General features: G+C 41.2%; 1 protein-coding gene across 2 annotated transcripts in view; it reads right to left on the bottom strand.

Moving 5' to 3' along the window:
- Positions 1–14,981, bottom strand: part of fam184ab (family with sequence similarity 184 member Ab) — a 156,394-nt gene that overhangs the window by 35,231 nt on the left and 106,182 nt on the right. For both annotated transcript variants that reach the window (XM_065256246.2, XM_065256247.2), the window contains exons 12-13: positions 6,643–6,796; positions 5,686–5,813 (exon numbers count right to left, since the gene is read on the bottom strand). In XM_065256246.2, coding sequence (XP_065112318.2) covers positions 5,686–5,813; positions 6,643–6,796 — 282 coding nt within the window. The remainder of the gene's footprint in view (positions 1–5,685; positions 5,814–6,642; positions 6,797–14,981) is intronic.

The following is a 14,981-nucleotide window of genomic DNA, read 5'->3' as shown; positions in this document are numbered from 1 at the left end:
CAGAGCGATCTTTAAAACAGACACGGACATGCAGCCGCTTGCCATAGTGCAATACGTCCGGGTTTAAAAAGTTGCGAAATGGCGCCACCTGGTGGATAATAGCGGTATTGCGGAAAGACGGAAAATCTCGTCATTGGCAGGGAAGCGTTTTCTCTTGATTGACGAGATATCTCGTCAATGACGGGGAAAGAATTAATGGACACCAACACTTAACTTATTACTTCAAAAAAGATTTTCAACAGAGTTTTAAAGGACTCTAAACGATCCCAAATGAGGCATAAGGGTCTTATCTAGCGAAACGATTGTCATTTTTGACAAGAAAAAAAATGCACTATTAGGGGCTAATCACACCAAAAGCGCTTTAAAGGACAAGTTCGGTATTTCACACTTAAAGCCCTGTTTTCAGATTGTTTATGATGAAATAGAACGGTTTTGACCGGTTTTATCGTAGTTTTGTCCAACTCCATTGACTTGTATTAGATGTGCTGTGAGGTACGGTATTATTCAAGCTCTCAGCGGAAGAATGTACGGGTGTGAGGCGTTTGGAAAAATAGGTCCACAAGTTTACAACAAATGCTAAAACAGCTGTTGGAAAGCATCTTTTGCAGCGATTTTTGTGTGAGCATATCAGTGAACACCGCTGACCACTCGGTGAGTTTCACGTCTTTGTAAACGGAAGTTTAATGCATTATAGGAAGGATTGTTCCAGTGCACCTATACACCCATTGTAGAGGTGGGAGGTGAAAAACAAACACCCGAAAATTCTCGGGCAGCATCATATGTCGAAATTTCAGTCAAAACCGTTCTATTTCATCATAAACAATCTGAATGAGATTTATTTATTTATCCTTTCGGAAACTTGTTCTGCACCATAAAGCATGCCTGATACATCTATACATAATAACAATTAGACAAATAACAGAACAAACACAAAACAAAATATACAAAAAAGTTCCCCTCGCCCCAACAACCCCTCACTCATATACAAAACATCAGGACAAGAGAACCCCACTACATAACTAGGACAAAGTGCAATTGTGCATACCATGATAGTCCCACAAGGGAGAAAGTGCTAGTGTAAAGTGCTGTCCTCCAGGTACCCCTCCTTATTCATCAATACAATGCTAGTTGGTATAAAAGACTTACTAGCTCGAAAACAGGGCTTTAAGTGTAAAATACCGAACTTGTCCTTTAAACGTTTGGAAGCGCAAGGCGTGAGGTCGCGCTGGTGCATCAGTTTTAAAGGGTACTTGCCCAGTGACAGCTTGGGACCATATTTTAACCATTTATTCTGACAGTGCAGACCACACACGGTTTTGTTGAGAACAACAAAATAAAGTTATTTGTCTCTGTTCAACAATTTATTAAACGGGCACTTGCCCAAATCTGAGCATCTACTGTGAGAAGCTGAGGTGTGAAGTAGACCTGCTGGTTGCTATTAAGGTAAATTCAAAAACTCAATTCTTTGCATTGTGGATTTGGCCTGCTTATCTTACACAGCTCATTAAACTCACCAAAGACACTGAGCTCTCACAGCGAAAACAATTAAAGATAAGATGAGAATGGAGAGAGAGAGTGTGTGTGTTTGGAAAAGAGGGAGAGAGAGAGCTTTCTGTATGCTGTGTGAGAGGAATGTGATTCTTGGAAACCCTTCAGAGGTTTTTTACAGTGCTCTGAAGGGTTTTTGTTATGAACTTCAAACGTGTTTTTAACACTTTCTGCATGCTGAACATTTGAAAAATCTAATTAAACTTAACAACATTGAAGAAATATGTGAAGTAAAGGCTGGAGGAACCAGATAAAATCTCTGCTATGTTTGAAAGAAAATATTAACTTACTGTTTTCTGCATGTTCAGTCACCATTCACTTTTATGGTATGGAAAAAGCATTAACATTTACAAAGTATTCTTATGCTGCCTATCCACCGTACACGACAAACGATGGTCGACATACAAGAAGTCATTCATTTTTTTATGGAGAGTCGCACAGGGGCGTTAGGGTTGCGATCACCACCATGGTAAGACCAATGTTTTACATGCCTTTAGCTTTGGCTGTGTTTGATGTATTTTCATATGAGATTCCTGTTCTGTCTTAGATTCCTGAATTGTTTGCGAGTCCAACGATACCAAACATGCCAGGTTTTGATTGACGATTAGTCCAGTGTTGCAATTTAGTGCTTAAAATACATTCTGAAATTGAATTACCACTAGGGGGCGAACTCTGAAAGTTTCCGAACATCGTGCGCAATTGGAAAGGTGGCATTAACCCTCCTGTTAACCCTCCAAAGTGACTAAAAAGTAACTTCAAGTCAAAGAGTATCAAGGAAAAATCAAAAAGTAGGTTTAAAGGTTTAAAAATACAATATATACAGCATATTTTTCAGACATGTCAAAGTAGCTTTGGGGTCAATTTGACCCCAAACATAATAGGAGGGTTAATGAACGACAATTTTCAATTCGGAAGAATAATAATTGAAATATCTTTCAATTACTTTAAAAAATTACTTTCAATGTAATCAAGTTAATGAATTAATATCAAATTAAATTTTTAACTAGTGAATTTAGCCACTACCACATTTTTACAATGACAAAAGAAAAACAGAAAATCATTTTAATGTCTCTTTGATGACAAATCCGCCTGTCATAACCAACGGGATCGGCAGGAGTCTTGGGGGAAGGTGAAGCATTTTCTTACAGCCGTATGATGTCAGAGATGTTTATGTGAGTACGTGAGGGCACCACATACTCAGGGCCGGCGTCAAGGGGGGCATTCGCGGGCCGTGCCCCCCCTAACAGGTTGTTGTGCCCCCCCTACAAAGTTTTTTATTAATTTAATATATATCAAGAATAATTAAAATAAATTAAACATTGAATGTTTTATGACTTGTAGTGTAATCAAATGAGGAAAATATAGTTGATATATGTTTTCTTTAATTAAAATAGACCAGTTTCTCTGATTGGATGTATTGTGGCGTCTCATGCATCCTACGTCTTTAGCATATTTATGACTTGATACCAGCAACGTGTTTTTTCGCGGCATTTTATGGATCGTGTAAAATATGGATATTAGAACATTTAGAACGAACCAGCACCGCCTGCTTCATCTGACTTCATGCAAACACAGACTGGCTTAAACTCAGAGATTAGAGGTCGAGGTGGAATTTACAAATCTACAGGACACTGTTTTAAGGAAGTTTAATGTTCGTACACGCTGTCTTCAGCTATGTTAAAGGTAAGTTAGAATTGTTTTAAATTACGTAAGCTTAAATGTGAAGTGTGGCTATAGACCGTTAACAGCATTACGACGTGATTGTGGTAAAGCGGCTTTTAGGACGCAGTGTGCGCTGCGCTATGAAACTCATTCATTTCAATGGCTTGCGCTGCGCGAGGGCGGTTTGTTGTTGCGTCGAGCAATCCGCGAGTGCAGCGGAGCTCAGCTTGGGCTCAGCTTGCGCTCACGCCACCGTCGAAGTTCAAAATAGTTTTGCGCATAGTTTGTGGTCTTTTGCACTTTATACAGGAAATGAGCTGACAGTCTGTACCAGTTGTATGAGTGTGTGATTGCACTGTATTTGTTGTTTTAATGTCTTGTTTTTGCAAGTTATTGTTGCTATTGCGTGCCCCCCCGTTGGAAGCCACATGCCCCCCTGTTAGTTATGGTCTGGCGCCGGCTCTGCACATACTCAAGCGTTTCCTCAAGAAAAATGCACAGCGGAGAATGGATATGCGTGGAAACTATTTTAATATCAGCCTAAAATATTCACAGCCTGACCCACAAATCATGCTTGTGTTTTTTGATATGCTCATTTGTTAATGTGTATTCCTGGGTGATGCAGGACACCCTGTGGCTAACAAGGCTTAGCATACGTTTAGCAAAAATAGATGTTACACCACCAGCAGTACACGGTTTGCTCAAATCCGGAGAGACCTCAGCATGACCGATATTGTTGTCTTGAACCACTTAGGAAAAGACCACACTTTAAATGCCCTCTGAACTCTGCTATTGTCTTAGGGACAGCAAAAAGTTCTCATGAGACAGATTTGTGCTAAAGAGAGAACATTGTGATTGGTCCACACAGGACCATGAGTTAATTGGGAAGACTGGAAGTCATTCATTTTTAATGAGAGCCGGCGGCGAGCTCTGGCATGCGACAGTGCGCCTTGGATGATGTTAGCGTCGATGAGAGTTGAAATCAGGTCAACTTTATGGTACTGAGCTATGACGCGGTTCGGCGGTAACCAATCGGAAGGTGGAAACGTTTGGCGGCAACCAATCGGAAGGCGAAAAAGTATTCCAGAGAATGAGTGTCAGAGCATCCACTGCTCCTTTTCTATAGCGTCGCTGGCAGGGCAGCCAGAGCGTCTTTGTGACGATCTCGCCGGTGGCGGTGTGAACGTACAGTAATGTGGCATTCACACCAGCGGTGGAAAAGGCAGCAAGCGTGAGTGATTTACATGTTAAGTCAATGCAAAGATGCGAATAGGCATCCTGCGGCACGGTACTCGCAAATGGTGTGGCATGAATGGCGCACAATGTGTGGAAGGCGCGGAACGCATGGTTGATATTGAGTGTTCTTTCAATTAAATGAGTGTTGCCGTGGGAGTTGAAAAATCTGAATTTTGGCAGAAAATAACGGCGCATTAACCAATCAAGAGCTTGCTTTAGTAGTGACTTGTTCACAGGAAGCGAGCGGAGTCGCAGAAGCCCCTCCCATGACGCGAATTTCTGCGTGAATGTCTCGAATGACTAGAATTTCACACGCGACTTTCACACATGAATGAAGCGAGTAAACTCAAAACGTTCAAGCGTCCAACCATGCGCGAATAGCGCGTTTTTGCCGCCTCTTCCATGTCTGGTGTGAACACAAAGTAAGGGTATTTTTACAAACAACAATGTACTATAAAGTTTTGCGTACAGACAATATTGTCAAAAGGACGGAAGCTTGACGATTTCCGGCGACGTGAACGCCGGCGATCGTTGGCGACAGGAAGTGGGAGTGTCCAGCTACGCGACAAAGTTGAGAACAGTTTAACTGTATGGTAAAAATGGTAAATGGACTGCATTTATATAGCGCTTTTAACAGACCTATGGCCATCCAAAACGCTTTACAATTAGCCTCACATTCACCCATTGACTCACACATTCATACACAGACGGGAGCAGCTGGGGTTAGGTGTCTTGCTCAAGGACACCTCGACACTTGGTCCGGTGGAGCCGGGGATTGAACCACCAACCTTCCGGTTTGTAGACAACCTACACGAACCACTAAGCCACTGCCGCACTGCCGATGCAAATGACGAGCGACTTTATTACAAAGGCAACAAACACACACACATTTTCCTCAGTTCAATCCCAATAGTTCAAGCCCTCGGTCGCTTTGCCAACAATTCTGACCAAAAAGCTTTTCTTTTGTTTAAGTGTCCTTTTATACACCAGCCACACAGCAAGAGGATTTATGTGGACCTCTTCCTTTCACATAAGCCAACAGATAGCAGAAGGTTATTGATTTTTTAGAAACAGCATTCACTTGCTGAACTTCCTGTTAGTTATTGTCTCAAAAGGACTGTTGGAGATAATTGGAGAATAATGAGAATGCACTGTACGGTTAAGTCAGTGACTACAGCAGCGGAGCAATATGACTGCATTACCGTTAAAGCGAATTACAAAGAGGAACCCTGCTTGTACCTGTACTCTGCTATGTTCCAGCGCGTTCTCCAGTTCCTGTTTGGCAGCTGCTGTTTCCTGTTGATGGGTCTGACGCATGTGTTCGATAGCTGATGCGTGAAGATGGTTCAGTTCTGAACGTAAGGATGCTTAAATGAAAGAAAAAGAGAGAGAGGTAATGAGAAAAGAACAATGAACAACCGAACTAAAATATCATTTATCTCCAATGCCCTGAAAGCATAAATGGGTGGAAATGGAGATGTCACTCTCCTCCACCTGCAATTTCCTCTCAGTGCTCCATCATTACCATTGTTTCAAATCATACTGCATTTCAGTGAGATTTCGAGCTATAATTGGATCATGCTCTCAAATGGTTTCAGATTGAAACATCATGTACAGACCCGACCCAACACAGTATCAAATCATTGAATACAAGTACAAAAGATGTCTTAAAGGTGCAGTGTGTAAATTTTAGAAAAGAATTTATTGACAGACATGCAATATAATATAGATAACTATGTTTTCTATATCCTTACATAATGAACCGCTATGTTTTAATTACCTTAGAACGAGCCATTTTTATCCACATACACTACGGGTCCCCTACAATTGAGGTCGCCATTTCTACAGTACCCCTAAATGGACAAACGACTACAGAGCGTGCTTTGTCATTATGTTGTCTCAGACGACGACATGTTTGTCCTGTGGCGGCTACCGTAGCTTCTCTATGTCCTTCATAAGAGAGGGGTGAGTGGTGGACTGTAATTCACAACCTTACCACTAGATGCTGCCAAAATCTCCACACTTCACCTTTAAAACATTGCATAGGCCCAATAATATGCAAATTACTAATAAAGAGGAAAACTGACAATTAGGATTTTTGATTTGTTAGTGTAAATCTCGCAGACAATAATTCACCACACTAAACACATTCTGTGGTGGACACGAATCACGTTTACAGTGTTTGTGGTGTTTTACCCAGCATGGCCTTGCCCTCGTCCTCGAGCTCGAAGCGGAGAGTCTGCAGTTCCTGTTCTGACTGCTGCTTCAGTGTCTCAATGTTCTGCCTGTGAGCTTCACGCAGAGACTGAAGCTCCATGTGATGTTGCTGGCGAAGACGCTCTTCTAGCTCCTGAATGTGCACACATACACACAAAAAATGCATTAAGTTCATTTGAAAATATAAAAGCACATGGCAGCTTATTCAAGCAATTCAACCAAGGATTTATTGAAAGAAACAAGACTGCATTTAAATAAAAAATAAATACAGAAATAACAAAAATACATAATGTTTATCTAAACAAACCCACAGACCATCAATTATTAAGATAAATTACCAGCATAAACTATCCATGCCCAGCAATAACCACCAATAACAAGCATAAACTATCTATAACCAGCATAAATTATGAACAATCAGCAATAACCAGCATTAACCTTAATCAATCATCATAAACCATCGATAACCAGAATAAACCACCAATAACAATAATAAATCATCAATAACCAGCATAAACGATAAAAAAAGAGTTATAGCCACCAATGACAGAATAAATCATCATTAACTCTTTCGCGGCCATTGACGAGTTATCTTGTCAATCCGCAATACCGCTATTATCCACCAGGTGGCACACTTCCGCAAGTATCGCCTTAGGGCAAACAGCTGTATGGTCGTCTAAAGTTTGAGGATCGCTCTGCATCTAATCTCTATCAAAAGTCTTACAAAACTTTAATTATCTCAGATTTTTTCGCAAAAAATTGTGTTTTTGAAGAAACCTACCCATATTTGAAGGTAGGATGAAACATTTTTTGTTTGTTTGTTTGTTTGAAAGCAGAGCGTCTGTTCTTTCATTTAATATATTGCATGTTTATCTATTTAAAGAAGAACATTTTCTGGGAGGCATTAAACTTTTGTAAAAATCACGAAAATGTTGGCGGGAAAAAGTTAACCAGCATAAACAATCAATAAAAAAACATTAATGATCCATAACCAGCATTACCTAAAATAAACCACCAATAACCAATATTAACCAGCATAAACCAACAACCAGCATAAACCAGCAATAACCAGCACAAAACATCAACAATCAATATAAACAACATTCAATAATTAGCATTAACCACCAATAACCACCCAAAACCAGCATAGACAATCAACAATCAGCACAAACCACCATCAATAACCAACATGATATATAAAGAATAAATAAATAAATAAATAAATAAAGGCTAAACTAAAGACATTCTTCTTTAACAAAGCATTCACATAAAATGTCCATTAAATGTACTTATCCCGCAATAGTTAGTTTGTCTAGAACAAAGCACTCACATACCTCATATGGGTAATATACTTATGCCGCAATAGGTAGCCTGTCTGGAACCGAGCGGATTTCAAACCACAATACTGTATGACACTTGCATTACATGCGAACGGCCCCTACGCTAATAGAATTCTGTTTTTCTCTCCCTGCCTCGTCCTCGACCCCAAAATATGTGTTCCTATGTGCATCACGGGTCTTGTCAAACTAACTGCAGACGCGTCTAAAGGGTTTATGATAAAAGAGACGCTTGCTTTTGCCAGATACTCGCATAATCTCATGCGTAATCAAAGTTTACTGTTAAGGGAGTGTCTTGCATGTATCTTGCGTCTCTTTTATCATAAACGGTTTTAACGTGTGCAGCAGACACATATTTTGAAAACACAAGCAACCTACATGACACTCCGAACACATATTTTGAATTTGCGCCCCTCGGACGAGCAGTCACGACCCGCAACTGACCACCATTAACCACCAATATCCAGCATGAAACAGCATCAATAACCATCAACATGCCATCAGCATAAACCAGTATGGACATTTTATAAGTTTAGGTTGGCTTTTTATCAGGAAATCTTTAGAGATAAATAGGCCTTCCACAAAGACATCTCAACACAGACTTAATTACAACTACATTACTGGCACACAAACTCAACAAGCAGCCAGGAACATATTTGTAAATGTAATGTTGTACTTCTAAAGCGCTATAAGTGCCAATCACAGGAATTATTACTCTATTAGGGCGCACTTAAACATCTTTGCGAGCTTGTTGGGGATTTTGGATGGCTGCCGTTTCATACCCAGCCAGAGGAACGGGATTGCGGCACCTCGAATTAGATCAAGCGAATGAATTTGCATGAATGTGTAGAGATGCATTGACCTGATGAGGGGTAATGCAGGCCATTCGCCTTCACTAAAAGCCACTTTACAACTGGTGATATCCAACAGAGACAAATTAGACCAAATGCTTCAAAAACACTGACTGCATTAAGCCACTGTGCAAGACCAGGCTAAAATATGTAAATGTTGTTTAATGCCATAAAAATAAAAAATAAATAAAAAAATCAGGCTGATTGATCAACCGAGACATATAAAAGAATGCAACACTTCGGGCTCTATTTTAACGATCTGAAACGCAAGTGCGAAGCGCAACGCGCAAGTGAGTTTGTGGGCGGATCTTGGGCGCTGTTGCTATTTTCCCGGCGTGAGAAATAACTCTTGCGCCGGGCGCAAATCAATAAGGGGTTGGTCTGAAGTAGGTTCATTATTCATAGGTGTGGTTTGGGCGTAACGTCAAATAGACCAATCAGAACGCTAGCCAACATTCCCTTTAAACGCAAGGGCGCAAGTTCCATGGCGGGTTCCTATTATTATGACGGATTTACCAGGCGCAGGCCAGGAGCGGTTCACAGCCGAGGAGACCGACGTCCTTGTACGGGGGAATCCCACGCTTGCCAGCATAAATCGGGCACGCCGTGTAACGGGAGGTGGATCTGCCTCAGGACTTGACGCCAGCAGAGGACATCGCTGCGTCCACCCTCACCGCTGAAAGGGTTTGGGGGCTTTGAAATCGGACCCAAGAAACGCAAGCAAGGTCCAACCCCAAAGTACTCTTACAAATCAAGTTCATATACATTAAGGTTTCTTATGAAAACATTTTAACTATTATTTACATAAAATAAACGTAATACAGCCACACAACAAAGTTATGAAAATATTTTAATCGTTATTTGCATGAGAATAAATAAAAACTATCACCACAATGCTCACCACTATGATTCCCCTTATCTCGTGTATTAATATTTTTAAGTGTAACAATTTATGATTTGCAAAAATAACTGTTGCATCTGTGTAGATTAGATAAGCAAAGTGTATGCGCGTTGTGCACGCTATACATTATGGTCAAGCATGCGCCCTTAAAATAGCATAATGAACCACGCGCAACGCGCCACTGACTTTAGACTAGTTTTTTTTGGTTAGTAGCGCAATTGTTTTTTGAAACTGCAAAATAGCATAAGAGATGGTTTGCGCCGCAACACGCCTCCTTTTTGCGCTGAACCGCCCAGGGAGCGCAAGTTCATTCCCTAGTTTGCTGACGTGCATCTGTGGAGGGAAAAACCCCGCTGTGCGCCGGCGCAAAATACGAATGATACATGCGTCACTGACAAACTCAATTGCGCTGGGTGCAAGATAGGGCCCTTCATGTTAATGTCAGCATTTATTAATACATTTTTTAAATTAAACGTTGTAACATTAGTCAATGCATGAATTGGCATGTACTGGCATTAACTAACATTAACAAAGATGAATAAATGATGCAAAAACTATATTGCACATTGTTAGTTAATGCATTTACTAAAATGAGAATAATTATACCCAACATATTTTTTATGTGATCATGCGCAACTATGCACATCACGCTGCTGTACTCTCTCAGTACTGGGTGTTGTCCATAGTGTAAACCTCACCAAGGCGGCTACCTAAAACTGAAAAGGTCAGATCATGTCCATCATTCAGACAGTGATCAGAAAGCACACGGCAGCCCGAGGCATTTTAATGAAGCACACAAACACAGATGCATTTAGTTTGAATGACTAGAACAGAATACACACACAGACAGACACATCTGTTCCCACTCATAACAACACTGGGTCATTTTCACCTCTTCAAGTGCTACTACAGCGTTGCCACATCCCAATGTGAAAAGCTGAAGTGGTGAAAATTACACTTTTTATTTACGGAAATTACAAGGATCCTTCCACATAGTTTGGAGAGAATTTACGTGAGTTATTTGGGGATTCGACACTTCGTCATTCGTGAAAACGTTCAACACTTACTCATTCATAATCCATACAGTTTCCATACATTATAAATGAGAAAATCCCCAACAAGCATCTACATACACTACAAAACCTTTTTCCAATTTAAAGGGATACTCCAGACAAATATCAAAATAACCACATGATTTATTCACCCTCAAGCAATCCGAGATACACTCACCTAAAGGATTATTAGGAACACAATACTAATACTGCGTTTGACCCCCTTTCGCCTTCAGAACTGCCTTAATTCTACGTGGCATTGATTCAACAAGGTGCTGAAAGCATTCTTTAGCATTCAAACGTTGGCCCATATTGATAGGATAGTATCTTGCAGTTGATGGAGATTTGTGGGATGCACATCCAGGGCACGAATCTCCCGTTCCACCACATCCCAAAGATGCTCTATAAGGTTGAGATCTGGTGACTGTGGGGGCTATTTTAGTAAAGTGAACTTATTGTCATGTTCAAGAAACCAATCTGAAGTGATTCGAGCTTTGTGACGTGGTGCATTATTCTGCTGGATGTAGCCATCAGAGGATGGGTACATGGTGGTCATAAAGGGATGGACATGGTCAGAAACAATGCTCAGGTAGGCTGTGGCATTTAAACAATGTCCAAAGTGTGCAAAGAAAACATCCCCCACACCATTACACCACCACCACCAGCCTGCACAGTGGTAACAAGGCATGATGGATCCATATTCTCATTCTGTTTATGCCAAATTCTGACTCAGAAATCGAGACTCATCAGACCAGAACATTTTTCCAGTCTTCAACTGTCCAATTTTGGTGAGCTTGTGCAAATTGTAGCCTCTTTTTCCTATTTGTAGTGGAAATGAGTGGTACCCGGTGGGGTCTTCTGCTGTTGTAGCCCATCCGCCTCAAGGTTGTGCGTGTAGTGGCTTCACAAATGCTTTGCTGCATACCTCGGTTGTAACGAGTGGTTATTTCAGTCAAAGTTGCTCTTCTATCACCTTGAATCAGTCGGCCCATTCTCCTCTGACCTCTAGCATCAACAAGGCATTTTCGCCCACAGGACTGCCGCATACGGGATGTTTATTCCCTTTTCACACAATTCTTTGTAAACCCTAGAAATGGTTGTGCGTGAAAATCCCAGAAACTGAGCAGATTGTGAAATACTCTGGCACCAACAACCATGCCACGCTAAAAATTGCTTAAATCACCTTTCTTTGCCATTCTGACATTCAGTTTGGAGTTCAGGAGATTGCCTTGACCAGGACCACACCCCTAAATGCATTGAAGCAACTGCCATTTGATTGGTTGGTTAGATAATTGCATTAATGAGAAATTGAACAGGTGTTCCTAAAAATCCTTTAGGTGAGTGTACATATGTCCATCATCTACGACAAGCACAATTGGAGTTGTTTTAGTAAATGTCCTTGCTCTTCCAAAATGTATAATGGGAGAAAACAGGGATCAGGGAACAACTTTTGACTTTAAACCCCAAAAAGTGCATTCATCCTTCACAGAGGTAATCCACACGGCTCCAATGGGTTAATAAAGGTCTTCTGCTGGTAATCGATGTGATTTTGTAAGAAAATTATCCATATTTTACATTTTATAAACTATAATAACTAGCTTGCGGCAACGGTACCGGTGAGCATAGTGAGCGTTGGTTGCCATGGGTTCGTTGCGCATAATGTCACTAAATGTCATATATAACATATACATATATGCTTAAATGCAACTTAAATGAGGCTCAGCGGAGTGCGTCAACTGGCGCCACGGGTGTTTGTACAGAAACTGTCATGTAAGATGGAGGAAGTGAAAAACGCAATGTGTAAACATCTATCTGTGGTGGTCAATTTTAATTTTGTGGCAGACTGAGAAATAAATGAATTTATGGGCATGTACAACAACGCTCTCACTTGTATAATGTCACAGCAGTAGGCAGCCTAAATATAACGACAAGCCCACTCTGAAGTGTTACTAAACTCGATGGAAAAGCTAACTAAGCCAAAGTGAGGTGAGCTGACCCGAACTGACCCAATCCAAACCGTGGGTACTATGCAATAGAAAAGCGCCAATAGACATATGTTTAGCCCTCTATAAATCAAAGTGAATATAAAAGAGACAACATGTGGGAAACTTTGTGATCAATACTGAAGCTAAAGGTAAATTTAATGCAGTTTAAGACCTCTAAAATTCCTCACATCAGGCCCTGTGGCAAGGTGTTGCAATAAATAAATCTCTTGTGCTTTCTCAAACTAGATTTATATAGCGTTGATGAGCACATAATGTCTTTTGCTCTTTCATAAAAGATCCGGGACCCGACTATCTGTTTTCATTCTACCGAAGGTGAAAGCCTTCAAGTGACATTTCTTAAAGTGCTTTAAGTCAACCTGCTACAAAAGAGCGAAATCAGGATGGGAAGTAAATGAGAGTGCACTATATAAAAGGGCACCATTAAAGTTGCCAGGTACCCTCCTCCCAAATCCCCCTTCAGGCGCAATGACTCATCAGGCCCATATGTTCACAGCCAGCGGGCTAAGGGCGGACGGAGATGAGCGTTGTACCTACTGTGGCGTCTGCGGGAATTACGTCTGGCCTTTCCGGCCTAACTAAAAGTGCTGGTGTTTTTTTTCTGGATATCAGTACAGGACTGTAGTGGGGAGGAGGGCAAGTACTTATTGCCTGTTGGAGCAAAATATCAGATGGAGAAAACACGTACAAATGAGCAAGGGGTAAAACTGACGTCTCTGCAGTGCTGCCGATCCCATTAGAAGCAGAGGAACGTTCCCATACTCTGACTTCAAAGGAGCAATGCTGAAAATTGAGATCTGAGGATGAAATCCCACCTCAAACAGTCAGCGGTGACTTAGCAGTGTGTTTTTCCCAGGCTCACACAGAGAATAAGTGAGATAACATCCCACGGTGGCGACACCGAAGTGAATCACCAATGCTTAATGAGCCAGACGTCAATAAATCAGCTTTAGAAAAGGCCGTCCACACGTCTACCCTGGACATGGTGCTTTGGAGCAGAAAGCTAATAAATTGGATTTCATAACCCTTCTGTTGGATCTCTCGCTACATGAATGACACTAACATCGAAATCCTTATCTTTACTGCAGGGCCGTAGGGTAAAACTCACATCGAGACTTCAGTGCAATTATAATTAGCCATGAATCTATTACCACTGCCCGTGGTGAGGTAATAGATTCAACTCATTAGCGTGTCAAATACTGCGGTGTATGATGTTCAATGTTTTATATGCACCAATCGAGGGGCAACCTTCCGATCTCCCTGATGAAGCCAATACGGAAGTGACTTAAACTGCAATTCATCGACTGGCCGTTTGAGGTGTTTTTGGTTTAAACAGCTAATTTTGCCCTTCATGACAACTGTGAGGGGGGTGAATTTTTTGTAACTCATCCGTTTCAATATTAAGCCTTAAACTTCTGCATAATTAAGGGCGTGGCCACTTGAGTGACGGTTGAACAGCCACTGCTGTCACTAGAATCGAGCTAGGGGGGTGTGGTTTCAGCAACCAGCCACCTCAGCTTCACCCATGTCCCGCCTCTTTACCCATTTTGTGTAAAAAACTTAACCCCGCTGTGTAAAAATATTTTCAATCCCAGCTATCAGTTACTAGGAGTTGCTGAGATGTTTCAAAATAGTGTTATGTTTTAGATATAGATGATTTGGTGACTTAGACTTAGGTTTATGCTCGAGGGAAAAACGTAAAAATAGTTTACTGATTGCCTTTCGTTTACATGGAGACGGCGTTTTTGGGTCTTAAAAACTCAAAAAAGTGAAACCACCCTCCCTCTCTACCGTCGCTTTCCCCTCTAAAGGGTAAAAACGCAAAAGTCTGCTCACGGTGGCTCTCGTCGTGTATGTGTTTACGTCACAGGCATGCACCAACTCAGGAAAATTACAAGAAACGTCGGATTATTTCCATACGTCGGACCTTGAATTTGCCATAGCAGCTCTGATAAATATACAAGAGTCTTTCCAGCAGTTGTACGAAATATTCACAGTTAATATTAAGGATCAGAGAAGGTGCATTAATTACCTCTATCAAATTGTTGATGCGTCAATTTGTCTGATGCAAACCAGACGGCTTTAGACGAGACATGGGAGAACGTGTACTTGGTGTTGTTGTGTGTCAGGGCTTCACATTGCCACCTAGCCGCCTGAAGTGCATACTACATCGA

Source organism: Paramisgurnus dabryanus, chromosome 12 (genome assembly GCF_030506205.2).
Source record: "Paramisgurnus dabryanus chromosome 12, PD_genome_1.1, whole genome shotgun sequence".
NCBI classification, from domain to species: Eukaryota; Metazoa; Chordata; class Actinopteri; order Cypriniformes; family Cobitidae; genus Paramisgurnus; species Paramisgurnus dabryanus.
Note: the sequence above shows the minus strand (reverse complement) of the source record. Positions and strands in the feature narration are given on the sequence as shown.